The sequence below is a fragment of the Myodes glareolus genome, chromosome 19 (assembly GCF_982192425.1).
Source record: "Myodes glareolus chromosome 19, mMyoGla1.1, whole genome shotgun sequence".
NCBI classification, from domain to species: Eukaryota; Metazoa; Chordata; class Mammalia; order Rodentia; family Cricetidae; genus Myodes; species Myodes glareolus.
In genome coordinates this window covers 47586818-47613375 of record NC_142044.1, presented here as the reverse complement: position 1 = coordinate 47613375, position 26558 = coordinate 47586818, and the positions used below count along the sequence as shown (strand labels likewise).

The 26558-nt window shown below is 42.7% G+C and overlaps 1 protein-coding gene and 1 pseudogene across 2 annotated transcripts in view; both read right to left on the bottom strand.

Annotated features, from left to right (window-relative positions):
* The window catches only part of Atxn10 (ataxin 10), a 143814-nt gene extending 118522 nt beyond the window's left edge, over window positions 1-25292 (bottom strand). The window contains exons 1-2 of one of the 2 annotated variants that reach the window (XM_085678540.2): window positions 24978-25292; window positions 2254-2445 (exon numbers count right to left, since the gene is read on the bottom strand). In XM_085678540.2, coding sequence (XP_085534666.1) covers window positions 2254-2445; window positions 24978-25093 — 308 coding nt within the window. In that variant the 5' untranslated portion in view covers window positions 25094-25292. The remainder of the gene's footprint in view (window positions 1-2253; window positions 2446-24977) is intronic. The other variant, XM_048444937.3, reaches the window with a different exon arrangement.
* On the bottom strand, window positions 18407-18790 carry LOC125407387 (cytosolic iron-sulfur assembly component 2A pseudogene; annotated as a pseudogene).
* Window positions 25293-26558: the final 1266 nt, after the last annotated feature.

Genomic DNA, 26558 nt, shown 5'->3' with positions numbered 1-26558 from the left:
AAAGGAAAGAGAAACGCCTCAAACTGCCCAGTGTACTGTGATCTTCTGCCTACTGGATTTGAGAAAAGATACTTATTTCCTAGTGTTACAGGTCCCAGACAAAGAGGAACTTTGTCCCAAGATGGATCACTATACAGTTTCATATGTAACTTAGGTAACCCAGAGGATTAGATGTGGGACTTCTAGCTAATGAGGCCTAGAAGGCATTCTGAACATGAGCTGACGCTATAATGGGTTTAGAATGTGGGAGACCTTAGGATAGCACCAAAACGTATTTTGAATGTAAATAATGTGAATGTTTAAGATCAATGGGTGAACTAGGATAGCAAAAGAACCTAAACTCCTTATCAGTTTATTTGTTTTTAAGTGACCTTATATTGGCAAGAGACACAGTAATGATGCAATCTGTAGTTGGTCTTTGTCCTGAGCACCTGGTGGGGCGATCCTATACTTATAGGAACCCTTATACTTCCCTGAATGATAGAAACACCTTCTGATCACATCTGAATTTATGCTCGAAAAGCAACCCAGACACAGATTCAGAATGGTGTCCCTGCTGCCAGAAGACCCAACTTTCAGTCTCAGAGAGGCAAGCAAGATGAAAACTGAATTCAATACCCACAACCAATGGTTTAAATTAACCATGTCTATATAATGAAAACTCCATTAAAAAACTAACGTTGGAGCCTGGAGCGCCTGAAGGTTGATGAGCACATCAAACTGCCAGAAGGATGGCATACCAGGGAGGACATGGAAACATCACCCCACCCTATACCTTGTCCTGTGCATATTCATCTACCTGGATGTTCCTAGTATATACCCTTTATAATGACCAGAAACCTCCTTTCTTGAGTTCTGTGAATTACTAAAATTGAGGGAACCCTACCGTGGAACCCTCAGCTTCAAGTCTCTATCCTTCCCCACCTGGGAAAGTACAAAAGAAACTGGCATTTTGGCCAGTGTTTCCAGAACATAACGTTGTTTTAAAATACTGGTATTGGGCTGGAGAGATGGATCAGCAGTTAAGAGCACTTGCGGCTCTTCTATAAGGTGCAAGTTCAGTTCTCCACACCCACCAGGTCCAGCTCCAGAGGATCCTACTCCCCGGACTCAAAGAGCACCCATAATACATATGTGGCAGACACACAGACATAAAAATAAAAAACAAATCTTTAAAAATGTTTTAAAATTTAATTAGTTAAAAAAATCAAAGTATTAACTATTATTAGTAAGATTATTGCCATTTCTATAAAGAGGTGGCAGGTTTGTTTTAGTATTGATGTTAAAACAACTCTACCTTTTCCTCTTTTCCTTTCATCTTAAAAATCTCATTAATCATATCAAAGCCGCAGGTATAAGACTGTCTAAGCAGCCAAGGGAATCAAATGTCTCCTGGACCATCTCAACTTCACCCATCACAACAATGATGGAGAGGCCTTGAGGCCCTGTCTAGATGCAAATCCAGGAAAGAAAGGTGAACGTCCTGCTTGTGACCTCAGACTTCATTTCAAGTAAAATATTCTTTAAAAGAAAAATTAATAGTAGTTGATTCTATAAAAGTAAGAGGGAAAGCCAGGCACAGTAGTGCACACCTTTAATCCCAGCACTTGGAAGGCAGAAGCAGGTAGATCTCTGAGTTGAACGCCAGACTGGTATAGAGCAAGTTGTAGGACAGACAAATCCTGTCTCAGAGAAACCCTGTCAAAAAAAAAAAAAAAAAAAAAAAAAGAACAAAAAGGGGGAATAAACACAGCAAGAGAAAGAAGCTGGGCTCTAGGTGTAAAAGCTGTACAACATAAAGAGCGACAGAGAGCATCCTCTGGTCAGGACCTAACACTTCTCAAAAACAGGCACAGCCTAAGACAGACGGAAAGTGCTCCAAGCTTAGGAGTCTTAAAACAGATAATCTCAGGAACTTATGAACTATTCCTACTCAATGTAAATACAGGCTATCTGAAACAATTGCAGTTAAAAGAAGGCCAAAAACTACATGTGAACTTGGGCAAGCCAAACCTAGAGATATGGAACCAATGCCAAACTCAAATCACTGTCATATGAAGTATCAAATATTTTAAGTTACAAATTACAAACAGGAAAGCTGAATAATCTCTCTTGTTAAACAAGAGAATACAAGAAATAAAGGATGTTTTCCTGTAGAGGTAAAGGTCAGTTTTGTAAAAACAACAGGTAATGCTATAAAGCCAAAACATTAGCCAACATATAAAAAACACTCGGGGGAATGTGTGTCACTACCTGATAGAGTTCTGGTTCACAGAACACTCTATACACGCATTCCGAAGACATCTGAAGCATTCAGTGATTAGCTGAAGACTGGAAGCCAGGTGCTCCACTTGGGAAGAATCCCTGCAGGCCAGCTCAACAGCATGAGTAGATTTCTTTAAGATATCCAGGACTCTCTGGAAGATTGTTCTGGGTGCTGTTTCCCTGGAAAAAGACAGAGTTGTTATAACCGGGATGGGGGGGGCAAGCGGGATATACTGACTGATTTCCAAATGTCCCATCCCCAAAACTGCTTTACCTACTCCAGAGGCAGGGGAATCTAGGTTTGCCTATTCCAGCTCCTTCATTATGAAACAGAAGTTATAAGCTGCAGTGTAGACTGAGTAGCTACGATGTGTGGGGCGCTACTGTTCGTCCTTACATGTTCTCTCGCTCCACCACTGAAATGTCTTAATCAACAGTGTCCTCTCCATTCTATGGGCAATGGAAGAGAAGGAGTTGCTTGCCCACATCACCTGGCCAAATGAATGCCAGAGCCATAATTCCAATTAAAGTTCTTTGGTTCCAGTACTTGCATTCCCCAGGACAATCCAAATCCAGTACAGATGAAGTCTCTTGCTTATGGATCTGTCACTACCCACTATGGGCCTTGCCCTGGGTTCTGGGAAACAATATTCTAGAAGGACTATGTAGAGGACAAGAGAACACTGTCACTGTTCTCTTTAGATCCCATGAAGCCAGCAACAACCATACCAAATTTTGCACGTTGAGAGGGTGAGAGAGAGGGAGCAGGAGGGTTTGTAGTGTGCCAGCTCCCCATGAGGATGAGTGTCGGCAGAAAGATGACCTACAGCTGCATTCTCAGGCACCTCAGTCTTGGCATGCTTCTCTCATGCCAGAAGTATAGCCTACTATCATTCCAAGGCTCTGAAGATGACATTTTTTTTTTTTTGGTGTAATCTGGTACTTAAATGAAAGTCAATTTCCTCATTTCATAAATCCCCTAAAGAAACAGTAATTTGCTTATAAAGACAGAAGAAAAACTGGGTGACACACGCCTTTAATCCCAGAACTTGGGAGGCAGAGGCAGGCAGGTCTCTGAGTTCAACGCCAGCCTGGTTTACAGAGAAAGTTCCAAGACAGCCAGGGTTACACAGAAAAACTCTGTCTTGATACATAAATAAATAGACTGAAGAAAAACTGCCATGTTAGCAGTTAGATATGTTAGATATTTAAGAAACTCTTAGGGACAGTCCTGACCATCTCTGAGTATTCTCCTCTGTCCTCAATGTAGAATGACAGGATTAAGTCAGACCACAGAAACTCCAAACTAGTAACAACCTTGTGCTGCCTGGACATCACCAAAGACATTCCATCAATGTCCCTTCACCCAGGACCAGGGGACACAGCCATGGCTTCTTGTGTATTATCTAGTATGTTTTAGTCTTACAGACACAGAAATTCTATGTTTTCCTATGGCTGGATCTTTGAAAAATCCAGAGACAAATATACAGCTCATGTTTTACAACAGTCTGAATTCCACTTTATCTGCTTTTCTCTTCTCCCCAATTTCCTTACTTATCTCTTTCACAGACATAAACAGGAGGCAAAACTCAGGGCCTCCCACATGCTAAGCAACTGCCAATGACCTACAACTCTACCCTCTTCCCTTATTTTTTTTTAAATTTATTTAATTTTAAGGTACCTGAAACTTGTTTCAGGAAAGAGGCAGTGTATTGATTAACTAACTAAAAACTGAGAAACACACACAATTATCTGCTTGCACCTTCATTCCTCCAGTCAGCACTGTCTCCACAGACAGGTCATAAAACTTGCACCCAGTGTTTTAGCAACTTAGTGACCAAACAAAAAAGTGAAATTCACCTGCCTCGGCAACTATAACAAGCAATCATTTATGTAACACATTTTTGCTGACGATACCAGCAGGAAAATTTTAAAAATGAACATTTACTAGCACTCCCGTGATAGCATTAAGGATTAACGAATATGCTGGAGAAAATACTCAAGAGGGTGAAACACTGGAGAATGACAAGAGTATCACAAATTTCCGACAAGGTTAAATCTAATTACCTGTATGTGTTCTGATGCAGTTTCAACATTTATTATCTGGTCTTACAAATAAAAATAAAGGGCTGCGGTAGCTCATGGCACCACATTTGACGAGTATGCAAATTCTAGGTTCAAACTTTAGTAGCGCAAAAATAGTAAGAAAACAGTTCTACAACTAGAATAATCTACAGTAATTTCTCTATTCTCCTCAGGTGGCTAAGAGGTGTGATTCACACCTGTGATGACGGAGCTAGTCTTAATTCTTTCAGCGGGTCCTTCACAGATGCCACTGTCCACAAGGAACAGTCTTCCCTGAAAACCAGGCATCCCTCGAGCTCTTACCACCTGCCTTACTAAAACTGACAACTGAAGCAGCACAAAACTAGGGTGACAGACTGAAGAAGATAGTTATTCTCAAGAATGGTGGTGTTTTATAATGTATAGAACAGTTAAGTTCATTAACTAACCTACAAATATAATTCCCAGTTTTACAAATCCATTTGTCATGGATGCACTGGGTCCTTATTATACTTTAATAGCAACAAATAAAATGGAACTGAAGACCCTTCAAAAGATTCCTGAAACCCAAATGACCATAAATAGCTCCTACACAGTAAGCTCACATGGCACAAATGTCAGATACAAATAACTTGTGTTTGTAGAATGAAAAAAATAATAATTCAGGAAAGTGATCCTTGTTATTTGCTGTCCCCAGGTTCTAGACCTATGGGTTCCTGAAAGCACCATGCACTCCCAATGTCCTGTGCCCTTCCACCAACATACACTTGTCACACAGTCCCCACCCAGTTCTTTGCCCTCAAGAACTTGGTCTGTGGTTCTCATTCTAAGGAAACTATTCTACCACTGAGCTACACCCTCCAGCCTAAACATCTCCTTTTTCAGAAATCTCTTGAAGACCATATCCCTGGTGAAACTCATCCACTACTCCAATCTGTACGCCCTAAACTCTGTACTCCTGCAAACTAGAGACAAGCTGGCTCTTGTATCCCTAGTCCACTGCATCACTAACAGATTTTCAAATTTCTACCTTAAACAACAAGGACATCTAGCACAAGGAAAGTAGTCCAGGCCTGCACCGTGTTATCCAGGGAAGTTGGTACACATGGAGGCAGTACCTAAGAAACATTAACTTAATTCTTTTTCTTCCCATTAAGAGAGCCACATATTCTAGATGCAGAAACTAGAAAAGCAGTCACCTTGTAAGACGTGGCTCTAATGTAGGCAGATGTCGTGATTCCTATTTAGAATATTTCATTTCTCCTTCCCCATTAGTTACTACAACAGATTAATTTGTAAGGAGAGTCTATAGCTCAAACTGACTGTATTTTAAACTTCCCAAAGATGGAGAATATGTCTTAAATGCTTGTTTCCCTGTACAAAAGCTGAGACAAAAAATTCCTGCAGGGTCTTATGGCAAATAGCTATGGATTCAATTAATCCTACCTGAAATAATACAAACATGAATACTATCTATTAGATGAGGACAAAGATGTTCTTCTCAACAACAGTAAAAGCATTCACCTCTCCCCCACTACTCTCCCTTCTCCAAAGCCTTGAAAGAAAACTACTTGGCATTACAGTTCTGCACAGTCTGTGTTCACAGTCAGGACAATGTAATGCATCTAAATATGTAATGATTAACGACAATGAAATAGCTGGTAAAGATCAGTCAGTCGTCCCCATATTACAAACATTATTAATAATAATTGCTGTCAGTTCTACTTTAACCAAACTAACAAAAATATTCACAAAGGCTTTAAGAAGCTTAGCTACTTCATTCGCAGAAGGCAGGGTACTTATGGAGACAATTAAACTTCAGCCGTTAGACGTCCCTATTAGATAGGAATGCATACCCTGAAGACAATGTATAAATGAAATGTTGTATTAGAGGACAAAAAAATTCCTTGGAGTTACACAAAAGGTAGAATTTCATTTCCTTCAAGTTTCAACACATTTGTTGGTCTTGGCAAGTCCTGTTTGAGTAAAATTAAAGAAAACTACCTGTGATTATATGTCACAGGTTAGACAAGCCTAATATACCATATGTATACACATTTTACAGTTAATTTATCAGTAGACCTCCTACTGAAAAGGAAACTATCTGCTAGACATTGTAACTGCAACTAAGACTATCGCACTTGTTTAAGAATTATTCTAATACCGACCACTGTATTAAAAATAACTGGCTTGTGTATTTAGAGTATTTTAACCACTGTTGCTAAGAAAAATAATTAAAAGCTCGTAGCTTTTTTTTCTAATTGCTGGTTGTTACATAAAACCATAAACTTTGCCTACTGATTTGGTCTGGCTGATCAAAAGCAGAAATTATGTATATCAACTGCCACAAAGAGCCTAGAGCAAAATTCTGGACTCCACCTTTCCCAAGACCAAGCCTCTTCTTTATGCATTCTACCCTCTCCGCTCCCATCCAGGCCCAGGTGGTCCCTGACAGCCCTAACAATCCATTCTGCTGGGTCACAGAAGTTGTGTGTAAAGAGCATCTCAGCAAATATTTCAGGCTCTGACGGCCAGAACAACTTATCAACCCTGCCCTTTATCACAGAAAGAGCCTTAGATGCCAGTGAAACAAATGAACATGGCTAAGTTCAATAGAACTCTACTGTGTCAGGGCTGGAGAGGTAGCTTACTGGTTAAAAATGACTACTGCTTTCGCAAAGGACTGGAGGTCCTTCCCAGCACCTCATCAGGCTGCTTACAACCTCCTGTAACTTCAGATCTAGGGGCTCCAACACCAATCTGCCTCTGAAGGCACTGGCACTCATGGACACAGACATCCTCCCAAACATAATCCTAATTAAAAGATAAACAAATCTTTAAAAAAACAACTTCATTACAGCCAAGCGTGTAGCTTATTGTGCTGTAACACTGGCATCTGGGAAGCTGAGAAACGGGGATGTCAAGCTCAAGGCCATTCTGGCCTACACAGCAAGACCTTGTAACATCGCAGTTTAAAGTTCCCATGACTTTCAGATGGCAACTACTTAAATGTACAAACCACCCTTCATTCATGGGCCATAATAAAACAGGTGGTGAGCCAGGTCTGGCAACTCCTGCCTTACTAAGATTCCTAACATACCATAGTCTTCTCCCGACCCTACAAAACCATGGTTTCCCCTTTCCTCTCATCCTCATCACAATCAGTTCTTTCCTCATCAGAGCAAACGTAGCTCAACGCATCATGATAAACGAAAGGACAGAGCAGCACAGAGACGGAAAGCAAGCTCTATACCAGATACAAGAACCAGGAAAGGAGTCTGTGTAACAGAAAACTCAGGACAGTGCTGGCATGAAAGCAGTGAAGGTGAGGGATGGATGGTCTATTCCAAAAGTGGGGTGTGTACTTTCTGTGACAACTGTGATCCACAGGCGTACCTAAAAAGCAGTTTCAGGGAAACTTAGAGCATACAGGAGACTACAACCACCAAACCTTGGAAAATTTTTGTCTTAGGAAGAGAGAGAATACATGTAAGGGTCTGGAGACATGGCTCAGCAGTGAGCAGACCAGCTGCCCTTGCAGAGGGCCTGAATTCAATTCCCAACATCTACATGGTGGCTCACAACCATCCATAACTCCATCTCTAGGAGACCAGATACCTTCTTCAGACATTCACTGGCATCAGACACACATGGTACACATACACATATAAAGGCAAAACACTCATATACATGAAATAAATAAACACAAAAGAATAAAGAGAATTATGTAAAACATTACTAAGATGCCAGGCAGTGGTGGCACACACCTTTAATCCCAGCACTCCGGTGGCAGAGGCAGGCAGATCTCTGTGAGTTCAAAGCCAGCCTGATACACAGAGTTCCAGAACAGCCAGAGCTACTACACAGAAAAACCTTGTCTCAAAAAAAGGCGGTGGGAAGCTAAAGAGATAGCTCAGTGGTTAAGAGCACTGGCTGCTCTTCCAAAGGTCCTGAGTTCAATTCTCAGCAACCACATAGTAGCTCACAACCATCTATAATGGTATCTGATGCCCTCTTCTGGCATAAAGGCATACTGCAGATAGAGCACTCATATACATAAAATAAAGAAATCTTTAAAAAAAAAAAAGAACAAAAGCACAAGGATATATATGCATGAAAATGTCTATGAAATCCACTTTGTACATTAACCTAAAATAAGTAAATAATAGAAAGAGAGAAAAAGAAAGAAGGAAAGAAAGAAAGAAAGAAAGAAAGAAAGAAAGAAAGAAAAACTGATCATAGGAAGAGAAACAGAAGACACTGCAAGGCCAGCTAGGTAGGCAGAAATCAGATTTTGATTGTTTTTCCCATGCTGGGACCCAAGGTCTTGTACATAATAGGTAATAACAGATAGATGATAGACAGACAGACAACCCAGGGTTAGTTTGGTTAAACCTAACCAAAGTAAAAGACCTCTACAATGAAAACTTCAAAGCATTAAAAAAGAAAACCAAAGGTACTCAGATCATGGAAAGACTTTCCATGTTCCTGCATGGGTAGAATTAACATATAGAAAATTACTATACTACCAAATTTAATCTATATATTCAACACAATAACCATCAAGATTCTAATGTAATACTTCACAATCAGAGAAAACAATCCAACAATCTTTATGGAACTATAAAAGTCCAAAATAGCCCAAAAAATTCTAAGGAAAGTTTCAAAACAGCTGGAGATATTACAATTCCCAGCCTCAAATTATACTACAGAGCTATAGTAACAGGAGACCTGAAAGTAAACAGAAAAAAAAAAAGCAATGGTCACTTTATTTTCACAAAGGTGGCAAAAACACACAGTGGAAAAGCTAGCTATTCAACAAACAGCACTGAAAAAGCTGGATATCCACCTGCGGAAGAAAAAAAATTGATATTTTTTTATCTATACAAAAGTCAACTGGAAATAGATCAAATACCTTATTTAAAAACCTAAACCACTGAAACTACAAGAGGAAAACAGAATGAATGTTCAGCAAGAATGTTCTAAAGCAAATCAATTGCAACAACCTCCAATAGCACAGTAACTAAGTCCCAAGAATTCACAATGGGATTCCATAAAATTAAAGCTTCTAAATAACAATAACATAAAGAGAGAGGGGGAGGGGGAGGGGGAGGGGGAGGGGGAGGGGGAGGGGGAGGGGGAGGGGAGGGGGGAGGGGGAGGGGGAGGGGGAGGGGGGAGAGGGAGAGGGAGAGGGAGAGGGAGAGGGAGAGGGGGGAGAGGGAGAGGGAGAGGGAGAGGGAGAGGGAGAGAGGGAGAGGGAGAGGGAGAGGGAGAGGGGGAGGGGGAGGGAGGGGAGGGGAGAGGAGAGGGAGAGGGAGAGGGAGAGGGAGGGAGAGGGAGAGGGAGAGGGAGAGGGAGAGAGGGAGAGGGAGAGGGAGAGGGAGAGAGGGAGAGGGAGAGGGAGAGGGAGAGGGAGAGGGGGAGAGGGGGAGAGGGAGAGAGGGAGAGGGAGGAGAGGGAGAGGGAGAGGGAGAGGGAGAGGGAGAGGGAGAGAGAGGGAGAGGGAGAGGGAGAGGGAGAGGGAGAGGGGAGGGAGAGGGGGAGAGGGAGAGAGGGAGAGGGAGAGGGAGAGGGAGAGGGAGAGGGAGAGGGAGAGGGAGAGGGAGAGGGAGAGGGAGAGGGAGAGGGAGAGGGAGAGGGAGAGGGAGAGGGAGAGGGAGAGGGAGAGGGAGAGAGTTGTTGGCAAAGCAAACAAAGAGCCTACAGAATGGGAAAACATTTTTACCAGCTAACATCAGAAGGGGATAACATTCAGAATTTACAAAGAACTACAAAAATTGAACACCAAGAAAACAAAACTGTCAATCAACAATCAGGCTAATAAAATAACAGATGCTTCTTAAAAGAAAAAGTCAAATAGCCAATAACTATTCTTAAAGAGGTTCAACATCCCTCTTCATCAGGGAAATGAAAATTAAAAGCACTTTGAGATAACTCACTCCAGTCAGAATGGCTATTATCAAGAAATAAAAAAAAGAAAAGAAAAAGAAAAAGAAAAGAAGAAATCTGACAAACGTGAGAGTAGATATGGGGAAAAAAAGAACTATTATTCACTGCTGTGGGAGTGCAAATTAATATAGTCAATACAAAAATAAGTTTGGGCATTACTCAAAAAGACAGCACTACTCAGAAAGGAACAACTACATGTTCTCTCTCATATACAGATCCTAGCCTATACTGTACAAGTGTAGATATCCAAACAGCATAAACTGGGGAAGTCTAAAAGTTTAGCAGCAGATCTAAAGAGGGTAATAATAGGTATGAAGAAGGCTGGAGTATAGGCAAAAGAACTCACTAGCCAGTGTTATCACACAGAGGAAGACAGATCTATCAAAGTTTGAAGCCAGCCTGGTCTGCATAATGGATTCCAAGTCAATCAGGGCTACAGAGTGTGAACCTATCTCCAAAATAAAATATCATAAACAAAGATATAAAGCTGATTCTTTTGAGTTTCAACTCTAACACAATTGTGGTAGATAACGTGACTTCAGCTTTCTATGTACTGAAGTAGCAAGAACCACCTTTGCACTCCAAAAGAAGACAAGTGTCAGTCCTTTGAGGCAGCGACTGTGAAAGCTGCGCTTTCTTTAGAATTCCACTGACCAGTAGTGCAGCAGGAACAAGACACACTTCGTCACTGAATACATTTATTGAATTGACCCATTAAGAAAAGGTGATTAAAAAAAATTATTATGAGGGGTAGGGGCTTGTAACCTGAATTTTTTTCTTTCTTTCTTGTTTAAAACTATATCAAATCATTCTATTATAATTATTTAATATGCAAGTTATATCGCTATACTTAAAGAATAGGGTTTTTTTAAGGAAGGGTTGGGCAGTTGTGATGCACACCCTTAATCCCAGCACTCGGGAGGCAGAGGCAGGCAGATCTCTGTGAGTTCAATGCCAGCTTGCTCTATAGAGTGAGTTCCAGAAAGGCTCCAAAGCTGCAGAGAAACCCTGTCTTGAAAAACCAACAAGAAAAAAGGAGGATAGATCTGAGAGTTGATGTTTATGTTAACAAATTTTAATCATATCACATTATATGGATACCAACACATCACAGTGTACCCCATAAATGCATACAATTATGAATGCCAATCAGCACTGTTACATGGCAATCTTCAATTTAAAAGGACTAGTAAGCTAAGAATGACTGTTTTTTCCTCTAGCCTCATCCAGTTATTTAGGTGACAACACAAACAAGTGGACTTTAATTCCATGGATGTAAGGAAATGCTTAGATCAATGAACCCAAACAGAACTAAAAAGAGAAATGTGAAATTAGGAAGGGAATGAAGCACAAAGAGTGAGGAATAGATAGAAAACAGAATCAATAGGCAGGTTAGAGTAAGGGTCCTAGAGAAAAGGCAAGTCAAGTGCCAGAAGTGGGGCTACTGAAACTGATCATGAAGAAAGGAGCTGGATGAAAAATAAGGTCCAGATAAGGTGTAACACGTGGCAATGTGAAAGAGAGAACACTTGGGAGTTGAGTTCACTGACAGTCAAGGGAATGCGGTTGAGCAATGAAAGGATTGCCCATGCAAACACTGAAATGACCAAGATTTAAGACAATTAAATCATTACACAGTTAACTGTATGCTAAAACTATACTTTTCAAGAATAGAATGGGTGGCCCACAGATATTTAAATTGCAAGACTGATTCAACAAGCATATTGTCATAGCATGGACAAAAAGTTGAAGGGACCAGGCAAGGTGGCTTAAGTCTGTAATCCCAGCATTTAGGAGCTAAGGCAGAAAGGCTGAGCTAAAGGACAGCAAGGACTACACAGCCAAGATCATATCACAAAAACAAACGAAAGGGCTGAAGAAACAGCTCAATGGTTACCAGTGCTGGCTGGTCTTATAGAGGATGGGAGCACTACAGGTAGCTCACAACTGCATGTAATCCTAGCTCATCTTCTGGCCTCCATGGACACAACACCTACAAGTACATACACAGACACCATATAATATACACACATATGTATATGTATTATGTACATATGCATGTGTACACACACATATATGTATGTATGTGTATACACACACAAAAAAAACCCAAGAGTCAGATGGAGAGACAAGAATGGTGGAGAGAAGTCTGACACCACCGGCGACAATCAAGGGGAGTGCCTAGCCCTTCTTGAGCTACAAAATGCAGAAGACAGAAAACACCTCCCACTGCTGAAAGCCTCTGGGAAAGGCTTGTCCTCAGAAGCTGAGTAGCACTTCTAACAAAATGTTTACTGAAATGTTATTTTTGAAGGACACTAAGTTCACAAGTCAACCTGGGAAAGATATGTCTTTGTTGTTGCTGTTTCAATAATATATTGGTATTTCATCATGTAAGTCTTCTTTAATGTCTTTTGATATAATTTCTGTTCTCTACGGTGATCATGATCGTGATAATGGTGACCAGGACAAAGACAGTGGCTAACATTTACATTGTTCTTATCATAAGCTAGTCACTATTCTAGGTGTTGTACACATTAACTTCTCGGTGGCAACAACCACTCATAGATTCACTACAGCTTATTTAGTCTTATGGCCAGAGAACCTGGCTCAGCTGAATAACAATCCCAGGGTTCCTTTGCTTTTCAGTATCCACATTCACAGATCCCTGACCGAGCCCTTGAGTCAGTGACCACTACAAAAGACTGGAAGGATGAAAGAACTAAAATGCCCTTCTCAGGGTTCTGAGAGTCACAATCATACCCTTATTTGTTTTGATTTGCTGACTCAAATTCTTTCCTAACTACTTCACCCACTTAAGAAAACTGCATGAGAGGTGGCCTCACGTTGAGCACTTCTGTATTTTGAAGCTGAGTCAGACACCTTACCAAATAGTTCCATGTGTATTCCAGCTCATGGCATAGGTAAAAATAAAGGAGACTGCCATCACATAATTCTTTTTATGGAGGAACTTGATGTTCTCTCAAACAATTGAACTGAATCATGGCTGAGTCAAAAAGCCATATGGCATCTAAGCTGATGATTTGTCTGTATTTTTGTTGGGGGGGTGTTATTTTTGTTCTTCTAGATCACTCAAAGACTTGCCGGCCACAGGCTCAGTAATGTTCAGGAAAAATCCAAGTGTATGAGTGTACACCGTCAGACTTCTATTTTACTCCTGTGGAATGCTACCCTCTGAAAGTCTTAATTATTTGCTTTCTTCATGAAAATTAGTCAATATATTTATGCAAGCAACTCAGAATCACAAGTCATTCTTTATCTCTTGAAATCATTTATCTGTCATAACTGATATTTCCTATATATTCTTAACTAGTCTCTTCTGTGCTTTTATTTTACATATAATGGTTCAAGAAAATCATAAAAATACTATCAAATGCCCATTATGTGCTAGATGTGAATGTAAGAATTAGGAATACAGAGTTAAATAGGAAACCTGTCTCTGAGGGAATGGCAGGTAATTGAGAGCGTTTAATACTCTGTGATGGTCTTGAAAAGAGGCAAAATTACAGGACACAGGCCTAGAGATTGAAAAGACTTCTAATATTATCATCATATCTGTACCATTATAACCAAATACCTAACAAAAAACAACCTATAAGAGGTAGGATTTAGTTTGGCTCACAACTTCAGAGCATATGTATGCTCAGCCCATGGTCACCTGGCCCTCTAAGTTTAAGGGGAACATCCTGTTGGCAGAAGGATGCAGCAGAGAAGAATCTCATGGCAGACTGGAAGCAAAAAAAAGGAAACACATGAGAGGACCAAAGCATAACATGGCAACAGTTCTCAACCTGTGGGGCACGGCCCCTTTGGCAAACCTCTACCTCCAAAGATATTTACTTTACAATTCATAAGAGTAGCCAGGTGGTGGTAGCGCACGCTTTTAAACCCAGCACTCGGGAGGCAGAGACAGGCAAATTTCTGTGTTTGAGGCTAGCCTGGTCTACAGAGCGAGTTCCAGGACAGACTCCAAAGCTACAAAGAGAAACCCTGTCTCAAAAAAACAGAAACAAAACAAACAAATAAAAAAACAATTCATAAGAATAGCAAATTTACAGGCAACAATTTTTTTTTTAATTTTAGCCATAACCATAACATGAAGCACTATATAAAAGGGTTGCAGCATTAGGAAAGTTGAGGAACACTGTTCTAGGGTCATATCCTAGTGACCTACTTCTCCCAACTAGGCCCCACCTCCTACCTTTTACTACCTCTCAACAATACAAACATATGATAAATTCATCAAGTGACTAATCCATTGATCAAAGCAATCAGGATTTAATCAATTCCCAAAAACCCATCAGCTAGCAATCAAGTCCTTAACACATGACTAGTGACAGTCATTTCATACTAAACCCATAACAAAACGAAAATTGAAATGATAAATAAATAATGAAGGAAAGCCAGGCAATGGTGGCGCACACCTTTAATCCCAGCACTTGGGAGGCAGAGGCAGGCAGATCTCTCTGAGTTCGAGGCCAGCCTGGTCTACAGACTGAGTTCCAGGACAGGCTCCAAAACTACACAGAGAATCCCTGTCTCAAAAAACAAAACAAAACAAAACCAAAAAACAAAAAGAAAGAAAATTACAAGTGTGTATATACACAGAAATAAAGAAGGTTTACGGAGTTTATAAATGTAATGTCACAACACTTGCGCTATTTCTGTTAGTATTGGAAGCAAGCCAAATATAGCTCATTTTACTATATAACCTATAGTTGCCCCACAAAACTTGGCAAATTTCCTATCTTCATTGTCAAATTGGTTGGATCTGGAATCATTCTAGGAGACACACTTCTAGGCATGTCTATGAAAGTTATCTGGAAAGGTTTAACTGAGGAAGACATGATGCCCAAATGGCAGAAGAGAAAAAAAAAAAGAGAAGTCCAGAAAGCACCAGCATTACTCCCACCCCTTACCCCAATTCCTCATTACAGTGTGAACAGTGCTTCACAGGTGTGGTTGTTTGAATGCAATTGGCCCCCACAAACTCATAGGGAACGGTACTATTAGGAGGTGGGGCTTTGTTGGAGTAAGTATGGTCTTGTTGGAGGAGGTGTGTCACTGCTGGGGTGGGCTTTGAGGTCTCCTATGCTCAAGCTCAGTGTCGGTCCCACTTCCTGTTGCCTTCGGATCGAGATGTAGAATTCTCCATTCCTTCTCCAGCATCATGTCTTCCTACACTCCGCATGCTTCCCATCATGATGAAAATGGACTGAACCTCTGAACTACAAGCCACTCTGTTAAATGTTTCCCTTTTTAGGAGTTGTAGTGGTCAGGGTGTCTCTCCACAGCAACAGAAACTCTAACTAAGACAACAGGTCTTACCACTATGCCTTCACGCAATGACGAACTATAGTCAGTGAGACAAAATCTTAGCTTGCTTTTTGTCAGGCATTTGGCCACAGCAATGAGAAAAGCAACAATATAGTCAGTCAAACAAATGAATAAATAACACAGCACCCTGAACAGCTTTTTAGGGTTAAAAATACTTGTTATTGACTAGTACTGTTAAGTACTAGTGATTTTTTTTCTCAATGGTGTCAATTGGTTTATCCTCAATGTTCTATTCAATTCAATGTTCACTGAGTGTCAAAACAATCTAGGCATCCTGCCAGGAGATGCTCCAAATATAATGGTTCCTTCCCTCGATAAGAGTGCTATCCAGTAGGGAAAGACTGGTAGAGAAAGAGTATTCTATTATAATGAGCTAGCACAGTGGCCTGGTAAATAAAGTAACAAACCTGAAAACCTTAGCTCAATTCCCATGGCCTCTAAGGTGGAAAGAACTCAAACATGCCCACTCTAATAAAAATGTAAAGAGAAAAAAGGGCATTCCATTTTGAAATGAAGAGACAGTGAGAAAAATTCACACTTTAACACCTCCCTCTTTTTAAGCAATTTAGTTTGTTCAGTTATAAAAATTAAAAATGTAGAGCCTAACTATATATACCTTCACACACAGCAACTCAACGGGAACACTCCCTTACAGTCAAGTCTGAAACTAAAAAGTCAACAAATCCACAAAGCAGAATCCTGTGACCAATCCTGACTGGATGACAGGGGCTCAATGTTCCCTGCACTTTGTGATGCGTGTGGTTCAGAGCCAGGCTGGGACTCCTCTGCATGTGAAGGGTAAAAAGCCCTTCAAACACTGCAGCCCACATGCAGGCTACATGGAAAGCCATGTCCAGTAGGAAGCACAGAGCGCTTCACTGAAAGGACCTGGTCAAAGATGCTGGCTGCCCAGGAACTAGACACATGGATCTCTAATACTATTACTATCTAAATCATCAACAAAATACCAGGTTTTAAGCCAAGATCACTGGGATCAGGTACAAGAAAATGTAAAACCTTCACAGAAGGTGTAGTGAGTAAAGAAAGAAGGAAACACGAAAAAAAAAGTTGTTACTCAAGGTAAAGGTTCACAGTGAAAAGTATCAATAAGAAAAACTGGTTGCTGCCCTCACTACTCCCAGTGACCCACTGACAGATTGTGTCCTTACACTTAACCCTAGGCTATAATGAGCTAAGTCCTAGGCCCAAAAGAACTCATCAGTCTGACAAAATGGCTCAGAGGGTGGTAGCGCTTACAGCCAAGCCTGACCATCTTAGCTCGATTCCTGAGACTTGCATAGGAGGAGAGAATACAGGCCATACGGTTTCCACACACACACACACACACACACACACACACACACACACACACACACACACAATCAACAAAAATGTACCTTCAAAAAAGAAAACTTCCAGTAGGTAGTACAAAAGGGGCTCGGCAATTTTCTCTCCAGAGAACTACTGTGTGCTCTCAGGCAGGGGGCTAGAGGGCAAAGACTGCAGTTACTACAACACAGAGAGCATCAGCTCTGCACACCCTGAAGTCATAGCTTCTTCAACAAGATGAAGGAAGGATCTAGAACTCTGGGGCTCACTGGGACATCTTAGCACTTCCGTTGACTAGTGATTCCATGAAATAGCAACTGTCACACCCCGAGAATAACAAGGGAAAGGTAGCCAAGGGCTCAGACCCCTTAGCAACAGGGCTCATCCAAACTTCAGGATGAACCCAGGGAACATCCAGTATGTTGAGTAGAGACAGATGAACCTTACCCTGTGAAAGCCTCTGCAGCTGGACTATATCCTGCTCCAAAAGTGCTCCTCCTAAAAGTCTTAGATTCCACAGGTTGTTGCTACCTTGATCGGGCAGATTCAGACCAGAGAAAACCTAAGCAGAAGAGTAGATTGTAACTCATGCTAGGACTCAGGCCACACCTGGGCCCAGCCAGCCAATGACATCAGGATTAATTTTCAACCAAAGAACAAGTTAATCAACTACATAAGCCATGCATCTTCAGGATAAGCTGCTGCTACAGTGCATGTGCTCCTGGGGAATGAGCCTCAGCTGTCCACAGCAGTTATCAGCTGTTCTTACATTAGCTGGCTTGTTTTTTCCCCCTAGATTTTCATTCACTCACTAATCAGTCAGCTCAGCTCAGGTTCTGGAAACATAAAGCAAGCACTGTCTGGCACAGAGAGTACGTTCATGAAGCAAAACCCCCAAGCACCAGATTAGTAGCAGTGTTAACAAACAATACCCAATCCTTCTACTTTTCTTACAGCAAATTTTACTATTTAATTTTTAATATTTTTTATTTGTGTGTACAGACTAATGAGGAGCCAGGTGGTAGTGGCACCTGCCTTCAATCCCAGCACTTGGGAGGCAGGAGTAGGCAAATCTCTGTCCAGTTCATAGTTACTGAGAAATCCTGTCTTGGGAAGAAAGACAGAGGGGAGGGAGAAGAAGGAGGAGGAGGAGGAGGAGGAGGAGGAGGAGGAGGAGGAGGAGGAGGAGGAGGAGGAAGAGGAGGAGGAGGAGGAAGAAGAAGAAGAAGAAGAAGAAGAAGAAGAAGAAGAAGAAGAAGAAGAGAGACAGACAGACAGATAGAGACCCTAAAACTAATGAGTATGTGGGTGAGCAAGCAGGTTCCTATGTGCCATGGCGCACATGTGGAGGTCTATGCTGGCTACTCTTTTATGTCAACTCAACACAGGCTAGTCATTTTGGAAGAGGTAGAACCTCAGTTGAGAAAATGTCCACCAGACTAGCCTGTGGGCAAAGCTTGTGGTACATTTTGTTGACTGATGATTAATGTGGGTGGCAGGTTGGGGTTCTCCATTGCAGCTGCCACTCGCTCTTTGTCATTTATCTGCTTGTTGATGTCTTCTTCTGTAGACTGAGTTCCTTCAGAAATGTAGATTTCCAACTTGTGTTTGAACAGTAGACACCGCTGAAGTTTTACTCTTAAGCACAGTCCAATAAGAATTGCCAAAGAGCAGTGAGGTGCTGTTGGTGTGAACTTGATAATAACCAAACAGTCTTCTTCATATAGCGCTTTCTCTTCCATGGTGGCTCCCTGCTCAGAAAAGCCTGAGAGCCATAGGACCCTGCTCAGCGTCCAGGAGAGCAGCCCGGACACTTGTTCCATCCTCACGTTCCGCCATCCCTGGTGACTGTCGGCAAATTTCATCTTACAGTTATTTTACCACAATTTAAGAAATTCGCATTGTAATACGTATATTACCTGTATGTGGTTGGATACTTCAATGAGTGAATTATATGCTGTGTGATCTGTATTTTAAAATAGCTCTTGGAAGAGAAAGCGCTAGAGGTTTATGATTTGATTTGAACTATCCGGGACCAAGAAAAGCCTAATACTTTAGAAGAACTGGAGGTGGTGATAGAGAGTTGTGTGGAGGTTCAGGAAATATATGAAGAAGACTGTTTGGTTATTATCAAGTTCACACCAACAGCACCTCACTGCTCTTTGGCAACTCTTATTGGACTGTGCTTAAGAGTAAAACTTCAGCGGTGTCTGCTGTTCAAACACAAGTTGGAAATCTACATTCTGAAGGAACTCAGTCTACAGAAGAAGACATCAACAAGCAGATAAATGACAAAGAGCGAGTGGCAGCTGAAATGGATTACCCCAACCTGCGGGAAATCGTGGAACAGTGCGTCCTTGAGCCTGACTGAGACCATCTTAAGAGCCAGTGACCTATAACTGTTTGAGCTATTTGTTTAAATCTTTGTTGAGTATGTAAGTGATTTGTACCTCAAAGCATTTTTTTTCAAAGTTTATTAAATTATGAAAGTTTCCATTTCCGCCCCTCCTCCCAACACCCTTCCACTCCCCCCCTCCCCCTCCTCCTCCCTCTCCATCCCTAAGAGCAGTCAGGGCTTCCAGCCCTGTGGGAAGTTCAAGTTCCTCCCCCCTCCCTCCAGGCCCAGGAAGGTGAGTATCCAAACAGACTGGATCCCAAAAATCCAATATATGCAGAGGAAACAAGTCCCAGTGTCATTGTCCATGGCTTTTCAGAAAGGCTCCGGGCCAGTCACATTCAGAGAATCCGGCCACATTCAGAAAATCTGGTTGGATCACATGCTCGTTCAGTCCCAGTCCAACTGGCCTTGGTGAACTCTCATTAGATCAGTCCCCTTGTATCAGTGGGTGATCGCACCCCTTGCGGTCCTGAGGTTTTTTTTTCATGTTCTTCCTCCTTCTGCTCCTCATTTGGACCATGGGGGGGCTCCCTCAAAGCATTTTTTAAAGACTCTTTTTTGTTGTTGTTGTTGTTTGGTTATTTTGAGACAGAGTTTCTCTGTGTAACATCCTTGGCTGTCCTGGAACTCACTCTGTAGACCAGGCTGTCCTGGAACTGACAGAGATCCGCCAGCCTGGGATCTCCTGAATGCTGGGATTAAAGGCATGCACCACCTCCCGGCTTTTTTCAAGGATTCTTTCCAGTAGCCTTCAGTTACCAGGTAGAACCTAACTGTTCAGAGAGTAACATTCTCAGGATTTCTATCCTAAGTGATCAGACAGAAAAATATTCTAGTTATATACATATAGTATATAATAATATTCTAGCTACTATGTGTAAAATTGTTACTATTTTTCTGATGACCATTCTGATACAACTGCTTTTCATGTTAAATATCTACTGTGCCCAAATTATTTGATTTAAATCATCATCCTAAATAAATACAACAGATGATTCTGGTAATGACAAAAAAAAGATGAAATTTGCCATGTTGGCTACTTTTAAGTCTGCAATATTTCATTCACAACTCAACAGCCATCATTACTACCTACCCCCCCCCCTCTCGGTTTGTGAGACAGGGTTTCTCTGTAGCTTTGTAGCCTGTCCTGGAACTAGCTCTTGCAGACCAGGCTGGCCTCGAACTCACAGGGATCTGCCTGCCTCTGCCTTTTGAGTGCTGGGATTAAAGGCGTGCGCCACCGCCCAGCTATTCCCTATTTCTAAAACTTTAATATCCAAACTTGAAATTCTTAATCATTAAGTAGTAACTTTCTATTCCTCGCTGCCCAAAACCTGATAGCCTCTAAATTCACTTCCCTATGAATCTGCCCTATGGTCCATAAACGGAATCATATAGTATTTATCTTTTTGCAGTTCCTTTAATTTCTTGGTGATAATCTACGCTTAGCTTTTTAAGGAACCATCAAATTGGTTTTATGTTGGCTACAACATTCTACATTCTCACCAACAATGTATAAAGATTCGATTTCGGGCTGGGAATGTAATTCAGTAGCAGAATACTTAACTCAAAAGTGCAAGGACCAAGGTTCAACACCCAAATCCACCAAAAAATGGGGGCATCAATTTCTACACATCTTCACCGATGCTTGTTCTTTCCCATCTTTTTGGATAACAGCCAGCTGAAAGGTGTAAAATGGTATCTCACTGCGACATTCACTGCTTTTCACTAGCTGCCACTGAGTACTGAATAAAGCTGAATGGCATTTGGACATCTATATTAAAGCACAAGAGGTTTTGCCCAATTTTTAAAATGGACTATCTTTCTAGTGAATTGTACAAATACTTTATACATTCTGAAACCATCTTTTGTTAGTATCAGGGATGTGTGTGTGTGTGTGTGTGTGTGTGTGTGTGTATGTATGTATTACAAATACTTTAGTCTATGCCTTGTCATTTTGTTTTCTTACAGGGTTTCTCTGTGTAGTATTAGCTGTCCTGGAACTCACTTTTTAGACCAGGCTGGTCTCAAACTCACAGAGATCAGCCTGCCTCTTCCTCCCAAGTGCTGCGATTAAAAGTGTGTGCCACCGCTGCCTGGCCATCATTTTGTCTTTTGATCTAGTGTTTAATTTTAAGTCTAAATGGATAAAGTATTTCACTTAAATAGAATGTTATTATGTCTTAGGTAAGAAATGATGCTTAGTGAGGGAGGTGGGGCAGCTATGGGTAACGATGGGTGTGAATAACAAAGGACAATGACATCACATGTGAAAACATAAAAAACCCCGTTATTCTGTACTACTAAAAGAGGCTGACTTTTTTTTTAAGTTTGCCTAGGTCACAAAGAAACTATTCTCTTCTAGATACTCAGATATTGAGATCTATATTCCATGTTGAAATATCTTTCTGGACTGGTCTGAGCTGTAGGTCAAGGTTCATTTTATTCCAATTAATAGACAAATAGTTGTTCCCTCCTTGAAAACAATGTCCTTTAAGTTGATTTTGGTTTTACATTTATAAATATCTTATAAAGAAACTATAGCCAGAATAGGCTTTTATTTTTTCACACAAAATAGTCAGCGTTCAATAAAAAGAACCAAATGATCAAACACACACACAAAAGATAAAAACAATAAAAAGTTATCATATCCAGTCTTTATAGTCAGCATGTTTAAGAATTAAATGAGAAAGAACATCAATTTCAACAAAGTACAGGAATATAAAAACAAATATATTAATTCAAAATTGCAATACAAAACACAATGATAGCAGGTTTGATGAAGAAAAATTAGCAAACTAGAAAGCAAGTTAAAAGCAAATCTTTAAGCAGATATTTAAAGAGGGAAAAAGTGTTTTAAGAACTGGAAAGATCCTCCTGGAACACCTGAAGTCTGGGCTAAAAACACTAGATTTACCCAGACACACAAAAACATAGTTAAGAACTCCACTTCCAGGAGACCCACAGGCACCTGTGCACATGCACATACATACAGAGAGACAGAAAAAAAGACTCTCTCTCTCTCTCTCTCTCTCTCTCTCTCTCTCTCTCTCAAATGAGGGGCTGCAGAGATGGTGCAGCAGTTAAGAGCACTGGCTGTTCTTCCACTCACAAGTATCTATAATGAGATCTGAAGCCCTCTTCTAGTATACAGACATACATATAAACAAAATACCCAAATACATAAATAATTAAATCTTAAAAAACAATTAGGTGACAAAGCAGAACCAGAATCAAGAACTCTGCACCACCGTACAACTGCATTCTCCACCAGAGCACCTACCCACCAGTCCATCCTTTCTGATCTCCAAACTACTGGAAACAGGGTCACTGCTCCACAGGAACTGCAACCTAAGCCCAGAATCACTCTCCTCTTCACCCCACAACAAGCCAGTTGGTCCCTGAGTCCTTCCCATGCAATCTTACAAGTTCCTCATCACTGCCCTACCCTTCCCCACATTGCCCTTATTCTGGGTACTTTTTCACCGGGACTTCTGCTGAAACATCCCTCCTGCTTCATCCCTCCTGCTTCATCCCTCCTGCTTCTCTGTTCCCTTTCCAATGGCGATCAGAAAGACTTTCCTCACACACAGATTTTTATCAAACCACTTCTGTTAACGAACCCATCAGTGGTTTCCCATAGTTCTCCTCTCAGAACAAACCAAGTCAAGAGAGCTATGGGTCTTAATCTTCTCAACAAGTTACATAAAGGAAACAAAGATAGGCTGTCTCCTCTGGCCCAGACATATGATCTGTGTTGTTTCTCTGCAACTCTACAGAATCAGTATATGCCCCCTTCACAGACACTGTATTTTCTAGCTAGCCCTCAAATCCCTGGTAATTTTACATGTGTGGGTGGATGGATGTCCATGTATACAGTGTGCATGGCTGATAACCATAAAGGCCAGAAAGGGACATCAAATCCCCTCCCTGGAGTTAGAGACGGCCATAAGCCGTCTAGGAATCAAACTCTGGTCCTCTGGGAAAGTACGAGCTGCTCTTAAGCACTGAACCATCTTCCCAGGCCCTCTCCAATTATCCGTCTTTGCTGGCTCTGGGAGGCAGCATCTTTACCGTGTAGATCTTTACCACAGTACGCTTACACAGCAACCCCCTATTATGTTTGATGAAAGGAGTTACCTCACATTTGTTTTTGTAACCTCAGCCCCCTGCAAAGGCTGTTTCATGGTGCTCAATATATCGTTAACAGTTAAGGCAGAGGTCCTGGATGGTTCAGACAGGCCCAAGCAGCAGATCAGCCAACATTATTTCCCAGAAGGATCACACTGATCAGCATCCTGCCCACAAGTCCAAGCAACAGTACCAGGGGCCTTCAACACCCTTTTTAGATGCACATCCTTCTACACGGCAGATGGGAAAGGGCTCAGAGCAGCATCTTTCGTTGTTGTTGCTGTGGTTGGGTTGGTTTGTTTGTTCTGAGATAAGGAGCCATTGCAATGTTGACCAATCTGGTCTTGAACTCAGAGATCCATCTGCCTCTGCCTCCTGAATGCTGGGACTGAAGGAAGTCAGGTGACACTGTGCCTGATTCGGTTTTCTATCTACCTTGTTGGTTGGTTGCTTACTTGGTTGGTTGGTTGGTTGCTTGCTTGGTTTGGTTTGGTTTTTCAGTATAGAATTTATTTATGTATTCATTTATTTTAGTTTTTCAACACAGGGTTTCCCTATGTAGCCCTGACTGTTCTGGAACTCACTCTAGAGACCAGGCTGACCTCGAACTCACAGAGATTGGCATGCCTCTGCCTCCCGAGTGCTGGGATTAGAGCAATTCTCTGTTGTTGTTGTTTTAAATGGAAAGTTCTAGAAAGCACTGAACCTACCCAAGCCTATGTGCTCTTTTCCACTCTGCTCTCTGTCCACACACTGGGATTGCATGATAGCTCCCTCCACGAGAAAGCAAAGGTTCGGTGACCTCTCGCTCCAATAACTAAGCACAACGCTTGGTACAGGGGAGGCCATGACTATAAAGAGAAAATACTAACGCTTGTTTAGTGCTAGGTGTCCTAAGGATATAACATGCATAATCTCATTAAATTCTCACTACGTTTCCACTAAGGAGGTACCTCCAACATCGTCTCCATTAAACAGAAAGGGAAACCGCAGCACAAACAATCCTACAAAACAGGACCTGACAGCCTCGCGTACTTCTGTTCCCACGTCTTATTTCATCGCAGCACTGAAAACATGCACCCGATTTCCCATTTTCAAGGCGAGAAATAGAGAGGTGGGAGGCAATGTAGAGCAGATGTCAAGAAGCCAGTCCGGATCTGCAGGCTCCTGGGCATCTCCCTTTAACCCAGTGGCAGAAGCCAGAACACGCCTCCCCGGGCCACCGCCCGCCCGTAGGGCCCCGCCTGAGGAGCCAAAGCAACAGCTTCCTCACAGCCAGCCTGGGGACCAGCGTTGCCACCGCCTGCCCCCTCCGAGCCTGGGCAAACCGTCGTCCCGAGCAGGCCTAGGCGCGCGCCACAGAGCCGCAACCCGCGCGTGGGCCGAGCCCGTCTCGCCCGCAGCCCCGCCTCGCCAGCAGCCCAGCCCAGAGCCCCTCCATGGATCCTCTTCCTCCTAGACAGCAGCCCCTGCGTGGTTACCGGTTCCGCTGCTCCTTGAAGAGCGCAGTGAGGGCACGCAGGGCCTCCAGGTCCTGGATGGGTGCTGGCACCATGATGCCCGACAGCCGGGAGGGTGGCATCCTGGGCGCCGCCATCTTGCCACTCGCTCTTAGCCGAGCCTGACGAGGCGGAGAGAAGAGCGAGAGATGGGGAGACAGACGACAGGACAGGAGACGGAGACGGGATCCGCCCGGTCCTGGCTTCCGCAGCCCGCGTCACCCAGATCCCGTGCCGCTGCAAGGCAGAGAGCGCGAGACTAGCCGGCTCGCCTCGGGCGGAGAGGACGACGCGGCGCAGCGGGAGGGGGGGTGGGGGGGTGAGGGCGGAAGTCCCGCCTGAGGGGAGGGGGTCCAGCGGAAGTCCTGCTCATGCACGGGGAAGGAGGGAGGGGGGTCTTCGGTGTCTCAGTGGGGCGACCGGGGTAAACACGCCCTCCAGAGGACAGACTACTGAGCCGAAGGGGGCGGGGATGGGGTGGGCGGTAGGGTGTCTTGTCAGGGACAGTTGTTCGTTCTAAGGAAGGGCCTCCGTAGGTGAAGACAGCGTGCAGAGGTTTCTCTCTGGGGATGGAATACCAGGCATAAGCGGTGCCCCCAGGATAATGGATGCTGCCCTTTGAGGGGTCTTGGGAACGAGGCTCCTTGTGAAGGGAGGAGAGGGGATACTGACCAGAGATATAGGCCGTGAGAGGGGACCTGGAAAGAGACTTCCCCTCAGGTGATATGTTGCTGGGCCACCTAGTCCCATTGAAAGAGAACCTGGAATTAAGACTCCCCTCCAAGGAAGAGATACTAGCTTGAAGTGCTCCTTGGAGTGAGACTTGCAGTGGAGGTTCTCCCATTGGGAAACCTAGAACCTGTGGAAGATGACTTCGGACAGAGGTTCCCCCGAGGGGAAGAGGAAGCTGAACAGAACTGTCCCCTTGGGAAAGAAACAGGAAGGAAGCTCTTCCCCAAGGAGAGGAATCTGGAAAATAGTGTCTCCGTGAGAGGCGTTCGTTTCTTGTTGCAGCCACAGAACACCTAACAAAAGCGGCTTTAAAAAAGAATAGGTTTATTCTGGCTCACAAGTTGAGGTTACAGGCCAACATGATGGGGACTCAGGAAGCAAGTGCTGGGGGGACCTGGTCACATCGCATCCGTAGCCGGAAGCAGACACAGATGGACGAATGCTGGTGCTAACTGGCTTCCTCATTTTTATAGAGGCGGTGGAATTGTACCATCCACATTTAATTCACACAGTTAACCTAATCAATATAATCCTTCACAAACATGCACAGAGGCTTGTCAAATTGACCATTAATCTTAACCATCACAATAGGGGACCTGGGTAGAGGAGGCTTGTCAGAAATATCCCCATACTGGAACTGACATTAAGAGTACTTTCTAGAGCTGGTGGTGGCGCACACTTTTAATGCCAGCAGTTGGAAGGCAGAGGCAGGCAGACATCTGTGAGTTCGAAGCCAGCCTGGTGGTCTACAAAGTAAGTTCCTGGACAGCTAGGGCTACACAGAGAAATCCTGTCTCAAATCCACACACACAGCCAAATCATCCCCATAAG